The sequence below is a fragment of the Petaurus breviceps genome, unplaced genomic scaffold, assembly GCF_028583685.1.
Source record: "Petaurus breviceps papuanus isolate PSGF00001 unplaced genomic scaffold, PetGlider_PUasm1.0 38, whole genome shotgun sequence".
Lineage (NCBI taxonomy): Eukaryota > Metazoa > Chordata > Mammalia > Diprotodontia > Petauridae > Petaurus > Petaurus breviceps.
In genome coordinates, this window is record NW_027186304.1 from 77,662,261 (window position 1) to 77,682,219 (window position 19,959).

The 19,959-nt window shown below is 36.5% G+C and overlaps 1 protein-coding gene across 6 annotated transcripts in view; it reads left to right on the top strand.

The window, feature by feature from the left end:
* SGK3 (serum/glucocorticoid regulated kinase family member 3) overlaps window positions 1-19,959 on the top strand; it is a 164,334-nt gene that overhangs the window by 69,998 nt on the left and 74,377 nt on the right. For 3 of the 6 annotated variants that reach the window (XM_069100056.1, XM_069100055.1, XM_069100057.1), the window contains exons 2-3: window positions 8,798-8,881; window positions 17,455-17,527. In XM_069100056.1, the coding sequence (XP_068956157.1) occupies window positions 17,476-17,527 (52 nt within the window). In that variant the 5' untranslated portion in view covers window positions 8,798-8,881; window positions 17,455-17,475. Of the gene's footprint in view, window positions 1-2,783; window positions 3,003-8,797; window positions 8,882-17,454; window positions 17,528-19,959 lie in introns of all 6 variants that reach the window. The other 3 variants (XM_069100053.1, XM_069100052.1, XM_069100054.1) reach the window with 2 other exon arrangements.

A 19,959-nucleotide genomic window follows, 5' to 3' on the forward strand; every position in this document is an offset into this window, starting at 1 on the left:
TCTCTCTAAAATAATCCTTTGGTAATTCTATTGGTGTTGCACATTGGTATTGTTAGTTATTTTACTTATTATAGTTAAAAATTCACATTTTTACTATGTTGACTTGACAGCCATGAGTAATTAATGTTTCCCCTCATTATTTAGGTCTCTGTTTCCATAAAGATTGTTTTTTAGTTGTATTGTTTCTAGGTATGTCTTAATAGGTAGACTACCAAATATTTTATACTTTCTGTAGTTATTTTGAATGGAATTTCTCTTTTTATCTTTGTACCCTACTTTCTGCTGAGTTGATAATAAGCTGGAATGCTAATGATTTGTATGGATTTATCTTATATCCCACAATTTAATTATAGTTTCAATTAATTTTTTATTTGACTCTAGAGTTTTCAATGTAAATCATCATATTAGGAAAAAAATTCACAATTTTATTTCTTCTTTGCTTTGCTTATTCCCTGAATTTCTTTCTTGTCTTATTAGTACAGCTAACATTTCTAGCACTATGTTAAATAGTCGTGGTGATAATGGACATCCTTGGTTGTTCTATTAGAAAGCCTTCTTACTTTTCAGTTACGAATAGCTATTGACTCTTGGTCTTAAAAAAAACATTATTTACTGTCTTAAAGAAAAGTCCATTTATTCCTATGTTTCTTTGTGTTTTTAAGAGAAATGGAAGTTGGATTTTGTAAAAAGCTTCTTTAGAATCTCTATAATCATGTAGTTTTTATTATTTGTGTTATTAACATAGTTTATTATATTTATACTATTGAACCAGCCCTGCATGCCTAGTAATAAACCCATCCTGGTCATCATGTATAATCTTTCTTATATGTTGCTGTATTTGCTATTTGCTAATATTTTACTAAATATTTTTGTTTCTGTATTCATTAAGGATATTGGCCTATGTTTTTGGTTTTTGTTTGTTTGCTTTGTATATTATCAGGACAAATTTATCAAACATTTATGAAATTCCTGCTGTGGACAGAATAATATGTCAGGGAGCAGAGTTTAGATAAGAAAATGTCCTTGTTCTCAGGGAGCTAGGATAACACACAGAGATAACTGTAACATACCTCATGACATGATGAGTGCTGTAACAGATCATAAGATACACAAAGTCCAAGCAGGAATGTCAAAGCCACATGAGATGTCCAAGGGTTATCAATAACACATGCTTTATTAATGTAGCAGCATATGCTTGTGAGACATTCGTGTTTAAGAACCAGATTTTCTTGAATTGGTACAGAGGCAGAATTAGTTGTCTTAGCTAAGAGTTTTTTCTTCCTGCTTCTGTTTTGTAGGTCAGAGCCAGCAATCCTTAGGGATTTGATTAGTTATAAGATTTCTTGACTCAAAGATAGGTGAATCTCTTTGACTCTAGGCCAATTCTAGCTTGGGGACCATAATACACAACTTTGTCCTGCACTTTGGAGAGTGCCTCAGCTACAGAGCCCTACAAATGGGAATGTAGGTGCAGCATCTTTCCCAATTACATTGACAACTTGTCATGATTAACTTCAGTTTCATACTGACTTTTCAACCCAAATACATTCATTTACCAGTTAACTTCCATCCTGATTGTATTTCTTTCAGTCTCCTGAGGGATTTTGTCCCCTTACTTATTCATCTTCCTCTGTCTCTCTCTTCCTGCTGACTTAATCCCTTTAGTGTACATACATGCTCAGATTTTTCTCCATTTTGTAAAACTTGATTGTGTTGATTCTACTGACCTCTAGATACTTATTTCTTTTCATTGCAGAAAGGCACCTGTTACTTACATATCCTTACCATCTTATATACCATATTCCCTTTTTAACCTCTGGCAATCTGGCTTCCAGTACCTCTGTTGAATTGTGGTTTTAAAGGTTTAATACTATGCTTATAACAAATCTAAGAGTGATATTTTATTTGATCTTAATTTCCTTGTCTGTATTATTTGGCATTGTTATGATCACTTGATCCCTTTTTGGAACTCTCTTGATTTCATTTTCTTGATGCTGTACTTGTACTTAATCTACCTCTCTGACCATTTTTGTATCAGCTTGATATTTTGGCTCTTTTTTCAGCTGTTCTTCTTACTCCATATTTGTTCCTTTTGTTCAATAAGTCTATCTCCTCTAATTAGGTTTTAACAATTACTGTTCTATACTGATAACTAAAATCTAGATAGTTCCAAGTCTCTGCTCCTGCGTTTTTCAACACAGAGCATGCATGTAATTGAGTGATCTAATATCACATCAAATTCAGTGTAAGCAAACCTGAATTCATCCCTGGTTCCTTCCTTGCCCACCAAAAAGCTGTGAACACCTTCTCCGAAGTTGGCTATTATTGTCATTGATATGCTTCTCCTAGTCCACTCAAATTTGGGAACAGTAGAAGCATTTTTGGGCTCCTCTCTTAAACCTTTCTGTTTAACCGGTCACCAAATCCTGGTAAATTTCTTCAAAATAGCTCTCTCATTTATCCCTTACTTTCCATCACACCCTTCATGCCTGGACTATTCAACCATCTCTTAAACTACTTTCCCAACTTTTAGTCTCTTCCCCCTGAAGATCATTCCACAGATTAAACAAATCAACATCAACTTCATCATGTTAATCCCTTTTTCAGAAGTCTCTAAATGCTACAGATGTTCTATCATTTCTCCATCTGGTACTCAAGGCTTTTTTTTATATGACCTCAGTCTAATCTCATGATCTCCCAAAAGACCCTTATACCTCTAGAAGACAGAACATAAAAGTATTTTTTTAATGTTGCTAAATTCTATTTTTTTCTTTTTGTTAAAGGTTGCATGATGGAATTTGAATGTTTTCCCAAGAGACTTTATGTTTTGGATCAGTATTATTGAATTTGTGTAATATTGGAAACTTCTTCAGACTCTTTTTTGTGGTGTCCATTTGAGACATTTAACCCAAAGAGACTGTACCATGGACTGCAAAGAGAGCTGCCCAAGTGTTAGCATCCCAAGCTCTGATGAACACAGGGAGAAAAAAAAGAGGTTCACTGTAAGTATGTATATTAACTTGAAGTTTATGGAAAATAATTGAATCGAGAAAAGTTTGGAAAACTATGGTTTTATAGTTCAAGTGTTGTCTCATTACAAGGAAGTAATCCTTTCTTAATTTGTCTAATGGAACATACAACATAGTTCTCAGAATATGCAGTAGTACTTTGCTATTGTAAGCTAAAGAATGAAGTCTTTAGAAATCATTCCAAGCTCAACTACACATATTTGTGGCTCCCTTAATAATAATATAAATGGAACGTCTTCTATTCTCCTTTACTCGAAGTTAAACAGGACTTTACTAGGCAAAAGTATAGAGTCAGCAGAGGCTTCTCTTCCAGACTATCTTTTAAATTTTGTTGGCAATCTTTCCTCCTACTTGAAATAGATGTTCACAATTTCTCTGTTAAAATGAGAAGAGATATGTGGGCAGTCATTTACTGATGTGTGGTGGGACAATTTGCACTTTATTTTGTAACCGATATTTGTTTTGGGCATCTCTGTTTCCACTGTTGGCAGCTTCGTTCTTTTAGTCACTAACTCCTAAAAATTTGGTGTCATCTTCAGCTTGTCCTTAACTGTCTATCAGATCTTTTTGTTTCTTTCTTGGCATTATGCCTGGCATCCTTTCTTTCATACTACTGTCACAATAATTTTTTGAAAGGATATGGTATCCAAAACTCACTGACCCAGTCAGCTTTCTAGGTTCATAGCTCTTTCTTGGAACCAACCCATCTGGGACATTTACCCTATTACTTCTTATTAAAATCACCTGGTTACTAAGTCCCAGTGGAGTTTCTTGGGTCTTGCTTATGGATTCAGAGAACTGTTATGCAAGATCCCTAAAAACCTTCTTCTTCTTTTCTTTTTTTTTTCTTTTTGGAGGGCAGTTGGGGGTTAAGTGACTTGCCCGAGGTCACATGCCCTAGTTTTTTGTGTTAAATGTCTGAGGCCGAATTTAAATTCAGGTCCTCCAGACTCCAGGGCCAGTGCTCTTCACTACGCCACCTAGCCACCTCTCCTAAAAACCATCTTTATTTTCTTCCCCTGCATCCTTTTGTCTTTCTTATTTCCTCTTTCCATTCTGTCTTATCTTTAACTACTTCATTGTATAAGTGCTTATTACTATGTGCCAGGCATGGTGCTAAGTTCTGGGGATACAAACAAAAGCAAAAAGTAGTTTCCCCCTTCAAAGAAATGGGGAAGCAATATGTAAATAAGTAGGGACAAAAAGGGACAAAAGAAGGTAAGGCTCTAGCAGCTGAGGGGACCAGGAAAGGCCTAAGGAAAGTGGCTTTTGAGCTGAGTCTTGAAAGAAGAAGCAAAGGAGTATAAAAGGCAGAGATTAGGAGGGAAAGCATTCCAAGCACAGGGGACAGCCTGTGCAGAGGCAGGGACAGGAGGTACAGGGAGAGATGGGGGTGTTTGTGAGGGAAGTTAGGCCAGTTGAGCTAAGAAGGTAGGAAGGGGCCAGTTTGTGAAGAACTAGGGTTACAAGGGAAAAGAGAATGTAAGGATTCAGAAAAAGACAAAAAGATGAGACATATAGAAGTGCTTGCTTACTAATGAAATTTTTCTAGTCCTAAACTGAGTGACACCTAAGCTTGTGCTAGCTTAGTCCTTAACTCAGGCATCCCAGGCCTAGCCTCCTGGGGCTGTGATTCATGGTTTATGATTCTCTTTAGGTTAAGAATCAGATTCCTTTGCATCTGCTGCCCTTTTGCCCACAGAGGGAATGTCATTTTTTCTTCTGATTTTTGTTTTTCCTACTCCATTTCTTTGGTTTGAGTTCATTGATTCATTCTTCCTATCCTCAACTCTCAGAGAATCAAGAAATCTCCTGATGGCATTACTCTGGTGCTCCATCCATATGATTTAATATTTAGCTAACTAATTTCCCTCTCCCTGCTGCCAAGAAATAACCAAGAAAATACCTATTTTGTACAAGTTTGTCAGCCCAGAAAGGTCAGAAATCAATTTGTCTTTATAGTCTTCTGAATGATCTCAATTCCTTCCTTCTCTAGCTCATCCTTCACAGAGATGCAGAATCACAGAATTTGACTGGCATATAAAAGCACATGAAGGGGAGGAGTGTAGAATCATCAGTATGGTAACAGAAGTAACCAGAAACTTGTATTTTCTAGTAGCCATGACAGTTTTCACAATCTCCACAGCTAGAATCTGTGACTTCATTCTCTTCTTCCTCCATTTTCATGTACCAACCAAATCCAGTAAATCTCTGAAGGATGGATCAAAGAGAGGAGAGAATGAGAGGAAGGAGATTAATTGAGAGACTATCCAGGGACCATCTCTGGTGAACTTGGGCACTGTCCTAGCCAAGTGATTGGCTTGCCCTTCCCTTGCTGTCTTCTGTCACTGCGTATTTGTATATGGCATTCTGCACATCTTTGCCTAGTGAAATCTTTCTCTTTCCAGACCTAGATGAGGCACACCCTACTCCATGATGCCTTCTGTAAATCTTTCCTCTTTATTCCCCAGGTAGAAGTGATCATTTTACCTCTTGCAATCTCTTGTTCCACTTTGTACAGGCATTTAATCATGTTTTAACTTGCATTATAATTATTTGTGTATATTTTACCTCCCTCACTAGATTATAAATTCTTTGAGAGCCAGAAATATCTGGCTCTCATCTCATCTCTTCATCTTTGTATCTCCAGTGCTGATTAGCATGGTGTATAGTAGGTACTGAGTAAGGGTATTTTCAATTGAATTAATGAAAAGTTGCACACAGTTAAAAAGAATTTCAGGCATGAACAGGTAGAAAAGAGTTTTTTCCCAAAGGTAACTTGTACAAGTTCAGATGCCTTCCTGCCCATGTTTTGGAGTTTGTTTCTTCCTCATTGAAGTAGTTCAGTGTTGTGGAAAGAATGATGAAATTGGATTCAGGAAAGATCTTGGCTTGAATTTCAGCTCTTACAGCAGTTGTGTGCCTTTGGCCAACTTTTTTTAACATCTCTGAACCTTTGTTTACTCATCCAGTTAATAAGGATACTAATATTTGAGATACCTACCTCACAAGATTCTGAGGAAAATAATCTGTGAACATTGAAATGTTATATAAATGGAATAATAGTTATATTTCAGGACCCTAGAATCCTTGCTGATATGTATTTTGTATTTTATGGCACATTTGACATGATTTCGTCAACCCTTTCCCTCTTGTTGTGGGTACCCCCCCCCCCCCCCGCCGGCTCTCTCCTCCCTCTTCTTTCTCTATACTTTCTTGGTGTTTTAATTATCATCTTTATGCCATTGACTCTTGGATATATATATACACATACATACATATATATATAATCTCCTGTCTCACCTGAATTCAACTTTTGTGTCACCAGCTTCCCAATGGACATTTTAAAGTGTCCTGTAAGAATCTTAAACTCAGCATGTCCAGAAGAGAACTCATTATCCTCCAAACCTACCGATTTTCCCAACTTCTTGTTTCTTTCTGGCCCTTTCAGTCACTTAGGTTTATACCTTCTGTGTCATTCCCAGCTCTTCTTCATCACTTATTCATCAGTTGCCAAGTCTTGGTTATTCTGTATCTACCACAGCTCTTGCATCTGTCTCTGTTTGCTAGACTGTCTACTCCTTGAGAGCAGGGAAATTTTCACTTTTGTCTTTATATCCCCAGAACCTAGTAAAGTGCCTGGATTACAGGGGTGGGGAACCTGCAGACTGTGGCCCTCCAGGTCACCAAGTATGGCCCTTTGACTGAGTCCCAACTTCCACTTTTGGAGATTTGTTCAGTGAAGTTTGGATTCAGTCAGAGGGTTGCACTTGAGAACCTAGGGGGCCACATATGGCCTCAGGGCTGCAAGTTCCCCACCTCTGGCCCTGGAACAGGTCTGATGAGATAGTATGTTATTGTATATTATATAGTATGTTATGGTATATTATATATTATTGTATATCATATATTATATAGTATGTTATGGTATATTATATATTATAATTATATATATATGTATATGTATATGTATATGTATTATAGAGCATTGGCCTTGGATTCAGAAAGACCTGAGTTCAAATTTGGCCTTAGATACTTTCTAGCTGTGTGAGGCTGGGCGAATTGCTACCCTCTGCTTTGGTTTCCTCAACTGTAAAATGGGTATTATGCCTACTTCCCAGGGTGGTTCTGAGAATAACTTGAGATAATATTTATGAAGTGCTTAGCATAGTGCCTGGCATATAAAAGGCACTGTGTAAATAGTAGCTATCATTGTTATGATAATAATAATTATTATTATTAAAATCTAATTACATGTAGTTTTTAGTAGAACTCTTCCTGTGTCACCTTGCTTTGCTGCCTAAAAAATTTCTGGAAAAAAAACTGAAGAGTTTTGGGTTTTACCTTTTTTGGAGATTTTTTCACCTCTCAAAATATTTAATGAATATCTGTCTGGTATTTCTTTTGACACATTACATGTCCTACAATAGGTTTATGTTTATATGTATTTTTTAATGTAAATTCTTTGAAGGCCATGTCTTCTATATGTTGATACAATGTGACTCCCTGGGGGATGTGTTGTTTTTAAATGAAGTTGATGATGATATTGGTGCCTGGACAAAATCAGGAGACCTGGATTCCAGGGCTTATACCTAATTAACATCTGATCTTGGACACTTAACCTTCTGAACCTAGTTTTATGTACAGGGGATATAACCTAGTAAAATGTAAGCCATTTGTGGGTGGGAATTGTGTTACATTTCCCTCTTTAGTCACAGTTCCTTTTACTTAGTGTGCACATAATAAATATTTGTTGAATTGAATTGTTGAATTATTTCTTATCTGTAAATAAGATATAAAATAACTTTCCTGCTTACCTCACCAAGTAGTTGTGAGGATCAAGAGAGGTAATTAATGCTTGCAAATACTCTTTGTAGATTATAATGTATTATGCAGATAGAAGATACTGTTGTTAAAAAAAGGATGCCTTCAGTGCTAAAGAAGTTTTTCATATACACAATTTCTCCATCACACTATCCCAAAATGTCTTTATATCCTATTCTGTGAATGTTTGGGTGTAGGATTGCCAATATGATGAATGGAATAATAGGGATTTTTAGGGAAAATAACTTTGAGCTGGAAAGAAATAGGATATTTAAAATGAAGTATACTGGAAAACTCATCAGACAGGATTTTTTTCTGAACTTGTATAGAACTTTCTTTCATTGATGGTGAAGACTTAACTGGGAGATGTCCAAGTCAGTTTTCTACCTTTCTTGGTTTTCTGGGATTCTTATGTGAAAGAGGAATGTAGTCTGCAATACCCCCAACTCTCCCACTCTGAAACTTCACTGATTACTCCCTGAAGGAGTGGTGCTGACCTCTACTTGCTTAGGAAGTAAAGAATAATATTAGAACCACTGTTGTCTTTCCCCTCCCAAACCTGAAAACTAGTCTCAACCAAAACTTTGGAGAAGGAAAAAGTATCTATGCTTTTAAAAAAGTTTTTAAACCTTTTGTTTAGAAGATAATTTTATTCTGTGCACAATTGTAGTTTTCTTGAGAGTACTTTTCTCTTGAGTCATAAGTATCTTAATTTTTTAAATGAATAGTGTTATATTTAAGACTTTGTAGTTTCTACAAATATATGACCTTTGCATTTTAAAGGAGTGTAAGTTTTCTATTCATATATAATAATTTTATTTGAACTTGTGCATGACAAAAAAAAATTAAACTGCTTTAATAGGCATGTTTTTGCATCCTGGTAAATCAGATATACTTGTCACTTTTTGTTTGTAGTTAAATCGATTTTCCCTTTATTTTTGCAGGTTTATAAAGTATTAGTTTCAGTTGGAAGGAATGAATGGTTTGTCTTCAGGAGATATGCTGAATTTGATAAGCTTTATAACACAGTGAGTAAGATTCTGTCTACAAAATTCAATTAAAACTAAAATCATCCTAGAAAGATCCAACAACAAAGAAGTATTTATTTGAGTTCAATTTATGTTGTAATGTCCATTATTCTGATGAACAAAAAGGCAAGTGCTTCATTAAAAATAGCCTCTTGCTAATTTAAAAAAAAAAACATGAATTATCCTAAATTAGTCACAAGATCATTTGAAGTATATCTAAGAAGCTTAAAATATATTTAAAATGTGCATCAGAGGCTGTAGGGGGACACCATCTCCCCGGGTAATTGTTAATAATAATATTCCTTGGTAAATTAATTAGTTTTTAAAGCTTGTCTCATGAGCTTAACCATCCTTGTGAGCCCAGATTTCCTTCTGTGAGACCACTTTGATTAGCACTTAGATATGTTTCACTTTCCCTAGACATAAAGGATTTGACACAACTGAAATAACAGACTCTCAGAACTTCTCTGAGGGTCCCCCATCTCCCTCCCCCACCCCAGTAACTGAAGACTTTTGCTATTTAAATTCTGGAAATCTACTTTCATATGAAAGTTCATTCAATATTAATCATAACCCAGGGATTAATAATTACAAATATCTTCTAAAATAGGGGGCCAGCATAAAAGCTATACCTTACTAATATGTAAAGCAATAATCCAAACATGTTGCACCTATTTTTAAAAATTAAGAGCTGCAATAAGTGATTAAATTAGCACAAGATTTCTCTTACAAGTAGGTGTTCTTGATGTTTAAATCCATTTCACTCAGAGGGTAAGACAATAGTTGTCATGTCTCTATCCTAAATTTTATTTCACTGTAATTAAAATGCTGTGTGGTATGGTGGAAAGACCAATGGATTTGCCCTCAGGAGATATCGAGGCTTTAAAGCTGTATTGTACTTACTAGCTGTGTGACCACCAGCAAGTGACTTCACTTCTCTGCTCACCTGTAAAATAGGGAGAATTATAATACTTTTAGTACCTGTCTCCCACGGTAGTTATAAGGAACAAATGAGATGATAATGTTTATAAAGCACTTTGTAAATTTCAAAAGTGCAGCAACAGTGCCAGCTGGTATGATTTTTTTCTGACACCTTCAGATGGAAAGGCTAATAGCACTGACCTGGTGAAAGACTGTTATCTACAAATGAGCCAGGCTAAGTGTAGACATACTTAAAATCAGTAAGCTTGCCATTGAGTGGTTTGATTGCGTTTCCTAAATAGTAAAGCCCTGAAAATGGACAGAAGTGTAAGATATTCTTAATCTGTCATGCCTTTCTTAATAAAAGTTAAGATTATCAAGAGCCAGGGCTGTCTTTTCCCTCATTTTGAACCCCTAGTGCTTAGCACAATGCTAAACACATAGTAGCTGCTTAATAAATGCTTATTGATTGATTGATTATTCTTCGGTGATAGCAGTGGAATGGTTAAAAAGAAAAGGTACCAAGAATCACAGTTTTTAGATTGTAAATATTAATTTAACAGGTGGTACTCTTAGCATGCAATCTTCGCCCAGTGATAATGAATTGATACTCTCTCTGATGGAGATAGTTAGCCATATCTATACTAATAATCTTGATATAAATGAAGTTGGAAAAGATTTTGGAGCTAAATGGAAAGGTAGCTCCCAGATTCTCCTTGGAGAAGTGAATAAATAATCTGATGGAGTTGTCCTATGCTCCCTAAAACAAGGAACATAATTTTATGGCTCATTTGCTCATTTCACCATACACATAATAATCTGAACAAATAGACTACCCTGAGGATAGTTACAGCATATGTATTAGAATCTGATGCAGAGGGTGAAGAAATAGAGAAATTCCATGAAAAACTTAATAAGATCCTCCAGACCAGGACAATAAATTGTTTGATACCCAGTTACTCAAGCACAGAGTGGGTAGGTGCTGGGGAATATCAACATTGCAGGAAAATACAGTTCAGTATCAAGAAAATATAGGATCCAGAAGGCTTTAGGATTGCTTGTGTGACTCATGCTTGTACACCACAAATTCTTCAAATAGAGTTAGAAGGTACTGAAAAACACAGAGAGGTAGGGGAAGAGGAACAAAGGTTGTAATGGGATAGAGAAAGGGAAAGAGGAAAGAGAGGGGAGAAACTGAGTACTGTATACCTTAAGACAGGAAATAACTGGTTACAGACCTAGTCACTTCAGAATTAGATGAGGATGTACGGTCAGATCATTAATTGGTTCAAGGAAAGGCCATGATAAATCCCAAATTAGAATAAAAGGTGAATATTGTTAAATCCAGCTATAGGAGCTCCATTTCTACTTCCTTAAAGTTGTAGATTGCAAAAACTTAGAAATGGACAGTTCGTCTTAATGCCATGCTCACTTAATTGTGGTGGTCCCACAAGGTTCTGTCTTGGGCCCTCTTCTTTTTTCTCTCTATCCCATCTTACTTGGTAATCTTATCTATTCCCATGGGTTCAGTTATCAATATCTAAATGATTCCCAGGTGTGTGTAACTGCAGTCCCCAGCTGTAGTCCCTCTCTTGTGCTTCTATCCCTTATCACTGACTTCCTATTGGTCAGTTCATACTAGAGATCCCATAAACATCTCAAACTTATCATGTGCAAAACAACTTACTGTCTCTCTTTCCAAACCCACCTCTCATAGGAACTTCTCTGTTAATTAACTTCAAGGACATCACCATCTTTTTAGTTTACCCAGATTTGCCACCTTGACTCCTTACTATCACTGAATCCACATTCAGTCTGTTGCCAAATATAGTCACTTTGGCCTTCACATCTCTTGTAGTCCCTTTCTCTCCAGTCATATAGCTGAGTACCCTTTCTACTTTTCACCTGAATTATTGTAATTCCCTCCTAATTGGTCTTCTTGACTCAGGTTTCTCTGAATTCTCTTCCATCTTCCACACATCTTTCTTTCTAAATCTGACCATGTCACATCCTTCCAAACCCCCTCAATAAACTAGCAGCTTTCTATTACTTTGACAATCAGACCTAGAATCCTTTATGTGATATTAAAAGCTTTTCTCAACCTCTTTCCTTCCTGCTTTTCTGGTTTTCTTCCTTATGGACATTTAATCCAGCCATGCAAGCCTAATCACTGACTTTGCATACAATGCTTCTGTGGAGAAGGAGCCAGGTGTCCCCACCAGTTGCCACCTACAGGACAGGCAAGCCAGCTTAGCTGAAGCAGAGAGGCATCCTGAGAAAGAGACAGGGAGAAAGATGTGCCAAGCAAATAAAACCACTACTGCCACTTTGACAGTTACTTCCCATCTGACCTAGATGGAGACATTTCACATCTGAGGCCCAGAAGCTTCAATAATAGCAGTGTCTACCACACCAGCAACTCTGCTTACAGCCCAGCCCCAGCAGCTGTCATCCAGGGAATCAACCTTGGTGTAGATGTAATCTGGGAATTGCTTCTCCAGATGTTGCAACCTCTGCCTCCTTAGCATCCCATGGATTGAGCCCATTGGAATATAAAAAGTACACATCATGAAAGCCCTTTGCACACCTTCAGATGGTTCAGCATCAGTATGTTAGAAATAATTTTAAAGATGATACAGTACCATCTGACTTGGCAGCTGAAACCTCCTATATGTGGTATATCTCTCTTAGAAGGTTAGCTCCTTTAGAGAAAGAATGGTCTTGCTTTTCTATTTGTATTCCTAGCACATAGTAAGCACTTAATAAATGCTTTTCAGCCCTTCTTAGAATTCTGGGTTTCCTTCAGTAGCTGCAGTGCCACCTTCTGTAGGAGCCCCTCTTGGGACTTCAGCTTCTAGAACCTTCCCCTTTAACCTGAACCTTCCCTCTATTCTGTATGTGTCTTGTATATACCTATTTACATACACTATCTGTCTTATTGTAATGAGAACTCCTTTAGGACAGGAACTGCTTATGCCTTTATGTCATCAGTGCTTATCACAGTGCCTGGCACATAGTAAATATGCTTGTTGATTGATATAAAATAGTTATCATAAAGGAAGAAGCTCAGGGTCCAAGAGCTGCCTCAGCCAGCAAGCCCTTAATCTCTTTGCCAAGTGTAGAGAAGACAGCACTATTTTCAATTATTGTAATTTAGGATTTACTTTAACCTTCACTATCTAGTCAGTGTTCTGACTGAACAGTAGATACCTGCTTGTGAGGTTACTACTCCTGCCACTATTTCAGGTATGAGCTCATTTGCCAAGTGTCACGGAAGATGACTGAAGATCTAAGCAAGATTGCCTTAGAGATCTTAATAAAAACAGTTGAGGAGTAATTGTAAGATCTCATTGAGCAAGAATGTTGAGAGAATCTGTAGATGAAATTAGAAATCAGGACAACAAGCAGATGCAAAATGAAACAGCTCCTTGGTACTTTTTATAGTAGTTTACTTTTAATGGCAGTGGAAGTAGAACTATACAGCATTTGGACTCCAGCACTTTTAATACCTAACTTACTACAAAGGTGAAGACAGTCCTTTAAAAGGTGGAAGTTAGAGCAGCTGGACCTGACCAGATACATGCAGAAATAATCCATGCTAATGGGCATAAAACAGTGTTCAAAGTACTCAGGATTCACATTGAAAGATATGTCAAGGGAGGATACCAGCATCATGGAAACTATTGCAGTACTTTAGCTACCCTCCAAAAACAGTGTCCAAGAAGGCACCTGCAGTCATAAAAAAGCTCTGTGAGGATGGTCTGTCCATGCATCAGTGGTGTCCTTGATGACGTGAGAATAGGCTTTTGCTGCTGATTTTTCTTTCATCTTGCTGTCTGTTTATTGATGTTTTATTTCCAAGCATATGACTTGGTAGAACTAAATGCAGCCTTGGAAAGGCTTTTTTCAAACAGAATATCCCAGACTTTCATCATAATTATACAAGAATCTAACAGGGCTATCTGGAATCCTTTTGTTCAGTGATGCATTGAATATTGATATCAAACCAGGTATAAAATAAGGAGACATAGGCTTATCTTAGTGGTTTGTTAGTAAGATATCCTGTACAGAGTCAAATCAAAAGAAAGATTCTCTATTAACTTGCATGTTACATGGTACTCCTTGCGTAGAATACTAGAATGTGAAATCCCACAGAAATGGAAAAGAAATATCCTAACCATCCTCCTTGGAAGACTTACAAAGTGGATGAAAAAGTATGTTAATGCCTAGGTTATAACTGGCAGCTAACTTAATGAGTTTACTCATCATTATGTGTATTTTGGACAGATGGACAGCAAGTTAGGCCCAGAATTAATTAGTAATTGGAGGAAATAAGTTAGGATTATATTTAGGAAATTGTACCATGTTTTCAGTGATCCCAAACTGGTTAGTATTTTAAAAGTCCACAGCTTTAAAAATATTCTTCTAGCAATGCTATGTGACTTTGTTTTGATCTTAGAAGAATCAAAATTACAAATAACCCAAAGAGAAATAGACTTATACATGGCATGCATGATGTTGCATCGTGTTACTAATGATAGTCTGTGTTAGTAGCATAAAAGATGATAAAGACACGACTGCAAAAGGAAGTGAGCTAGATGGGTAGTTAGAATGAAAGGGAAGAGGTAGACAGCCAGAATGCTATGCTGATATTCCCAAAAATATTTTTAAAAGATCCAGCAGGGATTTCCTTGCTTTGGGTTGATCTTTTATAATGAACTTATGGAAAAACTCGAAGTGTCAAAGTAAATATCATCTAATAGTTGGCACTTAACTATATGGGAAATAGCACTTTTGTATGGCGTGCCTAAGCTTGGTTAGAGAAAATACAGTTTCATCCTTTTCTACTTTTTTGTCCATCTTTTGTAATGGAAATTTTAGGGAAACTGTGTCTAAAATATATTAAATGGTATTATAGGAAGAGTGACTCTTCTTGATACAAAGCTCTGGATTACACATAAACTAAAGGTATTTGCTTTTTTTCTTCTTTTTTTGCTTTTTGGAAGGGCAGTTGGGGTTAACTGACTTGCCCAAGGTCACACAGCTAGTAAGTGTTAAGTGTCTGAGGTCACATTTGAACTCAGGTTCTCCTCACTCCAGGGCTGGTGCTCTAGTCACTGCACCACTTAGTGACCCCCAGGGTGTTTGCTTTTAATGAATGTGGTTTTGCTACCACTCAGTAATCCCATTTGAAAGTGGCCCACACAGTTTTTTCTATCAAGTCTAAGGCACCCCATGGGCAAAAGGAGGTGGGGCAGCCCCAGTGGCTTCCTCCCCAATAGCCTCCTCCTTGACAGGTGGTTGCCCAAAGGGCCAATGCCAATGCCCACTCACATCAGCTGGGCCAAGTGTGTCTGGGAACAAATTCCAGTCTACCTATCTTTTACAAAATTGTTATGAGAAATTGTTTAGGTTTGTAAGTGATGTAAAACAGTTTGACTTGATGAAAATAAATAACAGAAACAAAGATATTTTTCCTGTCACTTAGACTTTATCAATAATACTCTATAAATTGGGGAATAAAAGTAGTGATTTAAGTTTACAAAATATTTTCTGTGATTGTCATGTGTCACTTCCTTCAGGGATGGATTACTATGTACAGGAGTCCAAGGATTTAAACAGTGTGTCATTGCTTAAAGAAGCTCTAATAAATGTTGGAAGTTGGATCTTGTCTGATTTTGGTTATATTGAATACACTTCAGAGAGGTATATAATATATGGTTTAAGCCCCCCTCTTGAAACAGAATGGAAGGATGAAGCAAATGGGCATGTTTTCTATAATTTTTAATTCATTTTAGCTAAATCTGAAGTATATATATATATATATATATATGTATATACTAGAGATCATGTGATTACAGGGTATTTGTAGAACCTCTGAAGATTTTTTTTTAATGTGTCTTTCTATTGGATATGAAACAGATTAGGAAGGGAGAAATGTGTCCAGGTTTTTCAGGTTGGAGAGATACTAAAAGATGGAGTCCAAAAAATTAAAATTTAAAAACCTATAGCAATTAATCATTTTATATTTATATATACATACTATCTATCTGTGTACACGCATAGATACACATATATGTTGAACCTATGATTTCTTAGGTATAGGTAATTCTTGGTATGGAAACATTCCACCAGTGCAGAGTTCATATATAATATCAACTTTAAAAAATGCTGCCATTGAGGTCTTTGATACTGGCTTTTTGATCCCTTTGTGTGATAGTTCTTGGATAGGCTTTAGGCATAAGTGTTTTAGGCAGAATAGTGAAGTAAATAGTTTCTTTGGCTTCTCTTTTAAGAGAAAAAATCCTATTAAAGATCTTATTTTCCACATTTTAATTTGTGAGAGACAAGTTCATTACAATTTTCATCATTCCTCTCCCTACCCCTCTTTTCTGCTTCATTTATATGTCTTTTTGCTCTCCTTTATATTTTTCTCTACTCCTGCTTTTTCAACATTTCCCTCCCTTCCTTTACCTTTTGTATTTTTTTTCATTCTTTAAGATGAGGAAGAAATGAGAAATGATTTAAAGTGGCAGTGGTTAGTGGAAAAAAGCAGGCCAAATCTGACCAAGATTTCCATAAATCAGAAAATAACGTTCTCTTCAGACATGAAACAAAAGATAAAAATTAAAATGCCATATTAACATTTTAGTTACCAGTTGAATTGTACATTTAGTCTCCTCTGGATTGTAGAAACTCATATCTTTACTTTATAAAGCTCATATTTATATAGAGCTTTATAGTTATCTGAACAATTAAGATTCATTATACTTTATCTTTGCTACAGTTCTACAAGTGTAAGTATATTATCTCTACTTCATAGATGAGGAAATTGAGACCAGGATTTGTATTTCTCTTCATGGTCAGGTTCTCTATACCTTGGTAAGGCATTTGTATTTATATTAATGTGCTAATAGGTGAAAACTAGATGAGGCAACCAAGATAAAAGATATCATGATCAATCAATCAGTAAACATTTATTACATATTTCCTATGTGCCAGGCTACTGTACTATAAGCACTGGGAAATCATCAGTAGAAATCTACTGTTATTTATGCGAAGAAAACACAGGTGACATGTTTTCTCAATGGATTAAAGTTAATAATTGTTATTACTTATTAAAGTTTATAGATAGTTTAAAAACTATGTGATTCTTAACACTAGTCCCATCTCTTATCTCCCATTCAGTCACTGCAAAAGAGGGAAGGCACCAAATAAGACTTCAGCACCATTTTATGTTTGTTTTATGGGTTGGCTTAGCTAAAGAATTTCTTACCAAGTAGCAAGCCTGCTGAGAATTGCACTTGTCAGTTCAGCTAACTTGGTCAACCTCAGAAAACTGCCTTGGTTATTTGCCAGGGCTCTACCAGAAGCCTTTCCATTTAGGTAGAACCTTCCAGAGCTTACATAGAACTGGCATAGCTCTCAAGATCTCAGAGTCACCTCCATGCTAGGATAAGGCATCAAAGTTGTACTTTAGTATTAATGCAAGTTAATATTGTATGCTGACTGATCATATGCAGTCATCTTTATAAAAAAGGACATCTTAGAGTGACATTTTTAAAAAATCAGATAACTGTATTTAGTTTCTGTAAATTAATATTTGATTTGTAAAATTGTTAGTGCATGTAACTTTATTTTTAAAATTTTAGCTAAAGAAACAATTTCCAACTATGACAATGAAGATTCCTGCCAAAAGAATATTTGGTGATAATTTTGATCCAGGTAAGCAGTAATTTAATGGAAAATCCTTTGCCAGAATCTAGCTCAGCTGTTAACTAACAATATGTTCAAGGAACGTTTAACATACAGCATAATATTTTAACAACTTAATCACATAACTTGTGAAAAACAATAGAAGGATTTGTCTATATTTCTAAGTGCAATTTTTATGTGCACATCTTTACCTTTTTAGCTATGTTGAGAAGCATTAAGTATTAATTGAGATGCTTATTTTATTTACATTCATTATTTATATGCACATATTTATACATGTACACACATACTTGCATACATACACACATTTCTGTAAATAATCAAGTTTTCTTTGTAAACTGTTGAGCAGTTTGGGGCTAGACATCCTGAGTATTAACCTGTGTGTTACATTCATATTTATTTGAAATGTTTGTGGTGCTAGGGGAGCTATATAGTGAAGTACTTATTTTAATATTAGTTGCATAAAACTTTGGAGCCAAGAGTTGGAGGGAGCATCTAGAAGAGAGATAGTAAGTAGATAGATAGGAAGGGGAAGAGAAGAAACATGTGGTGGTGATGTGTAGCTTAATGGGACTAGGTCTGTCCTTCGTTGAATTCAGGAGGAAACTAGATTAGGTTAGGAAATTTAGCCCTATTTAGTTATTTTGAATGCTCAGTTTACTTGTACTCCTTATAGGGAATGTTGAGCTCACCCTAGATACAGGCTAAATGTCCAGGAACTGAATCCTACCAGGATGGCACTGAAAACTAGGGAGTTATCTCAAGGATTTAGGCAGCTAGGAAGCACTAGGAATCTGGGCCTGGATTCAAGAGGACCTGAGTTGAAATTTGCCTCAGTTCCTCATCTGTAAAAATGAACTGGAGAAGGAAATAGCAAATCACTCTGGTATTATTGCCAAGAAAACCCTAAACAAGGTCATGGAGAGTCGGACATGACTGAAACAACTCAACAGCAACAAATGGTAAGGATCTGGTGGAGGTGGAAGCATCCAGCTACTTGGTAATTTGGTGGGATGAATAGAATTAAAGACATGTAGTGGGTTAGGTCTGCTTGTAATCTTTGCCTCCTAGGAGCCAAGGATTCAGTAGGGTCACCTGTGTTTCCTTACAGAACTCTCTCAGGCACTGAAGGAAATTTAAAAAATAAACCATAGTCACTATTCTCTGGAAACCTAACATCTTTTTTTAAATTAAATTTTATGTTAATTTTTAGTTTATGTCATTCATTTCCACAAGATTTTGAGTTACAAATTTTCTCCCCATATTTCCCCTACCCAGCACCCCAAAACAGTGATCCCACTGTATACCCACTCCCCAGTCTGCTCTCTTCTATATCCTAACCCATCCCCCCTGACTTTCTAGTATGACAAGATGGATCTCCATACCCCAGTGCCTGTATATCTTATTTCCCAGTTGCATATAAAAAAATAATACTAATAATATATATACTTTTAAACATTTGATTTTAAAACTTTGAATTCCAGATTCTTTCCCTTCCTCTCCTTGTCACCTACCCTTACTGGGAAGATAAGCAATTCAATATAGGTTGTACATGTGGAGCTATGCAAAACATTTCCATAGTGGATATATTGTGAAAGACTGACTATATTTCCCTCCATCCTATCCCTCCCCACACTTGTTCTATTTTCTACTTTGACCCTGTCCCTTTTCCAAAGTGTGTGCTTCCAACTTGCTTCCCCCGCAACCTACCATCCCCTCCATCATCCCCCTTCTCATCCCCTTCCCTCCTATTCTCCTGTTGTAATATAATGCCAAGGAAAGGCAACTTCCCAAGGTTCAAAATACCAGCATAGGTGCTCTCCATTTTATTCAGTGACAAACCAAGAACAGAGAAGATCAAAACATGACATCATTCAAAATACAGCATTTACTAAGGGTGATTAAATAATCTCCAAGTACTACCCCACCCCAGGACCTTCCAATCATTCAATCAATTACAAAGTCCCTGTTCTAAATACTATTCCACCCCTAGGCTGTACCTTCATTTAGTCCACCACAAAACCCCTCTTCTCAAATGGAGATTAGTTTCCAAACATAAGTAAAGTACATTCATTTGTTCAACCATAGAACACAAAAAGGTCAAAAGTTCCCCACCCCTGGATCACAATTGAATCTACCCCAGAGTTACATCAAGTTTAAGCACAGCACTTAATACCCAAATGGAGGTCTTTTCTTCATCTTGACACAAGGCAAGTTCTCAGCAATCTTAGTTCCTGGGGAGACAAGGCTTAGCAAGGCCACAAGATACATTGCCAGTCCCTTCATTAATTCATCCTCTGTCTGTAGAACAGTCCTAGAACCCCTGAAAACATTAGCAAAACCCTCTCCCAGGATTTCTGTAAACATACAACAAGAAAATCCTTCTTCAGGGCTTCTGAACCAACAGAAAGGTTCCCAGACCCCTGCAACAACAGCACTGT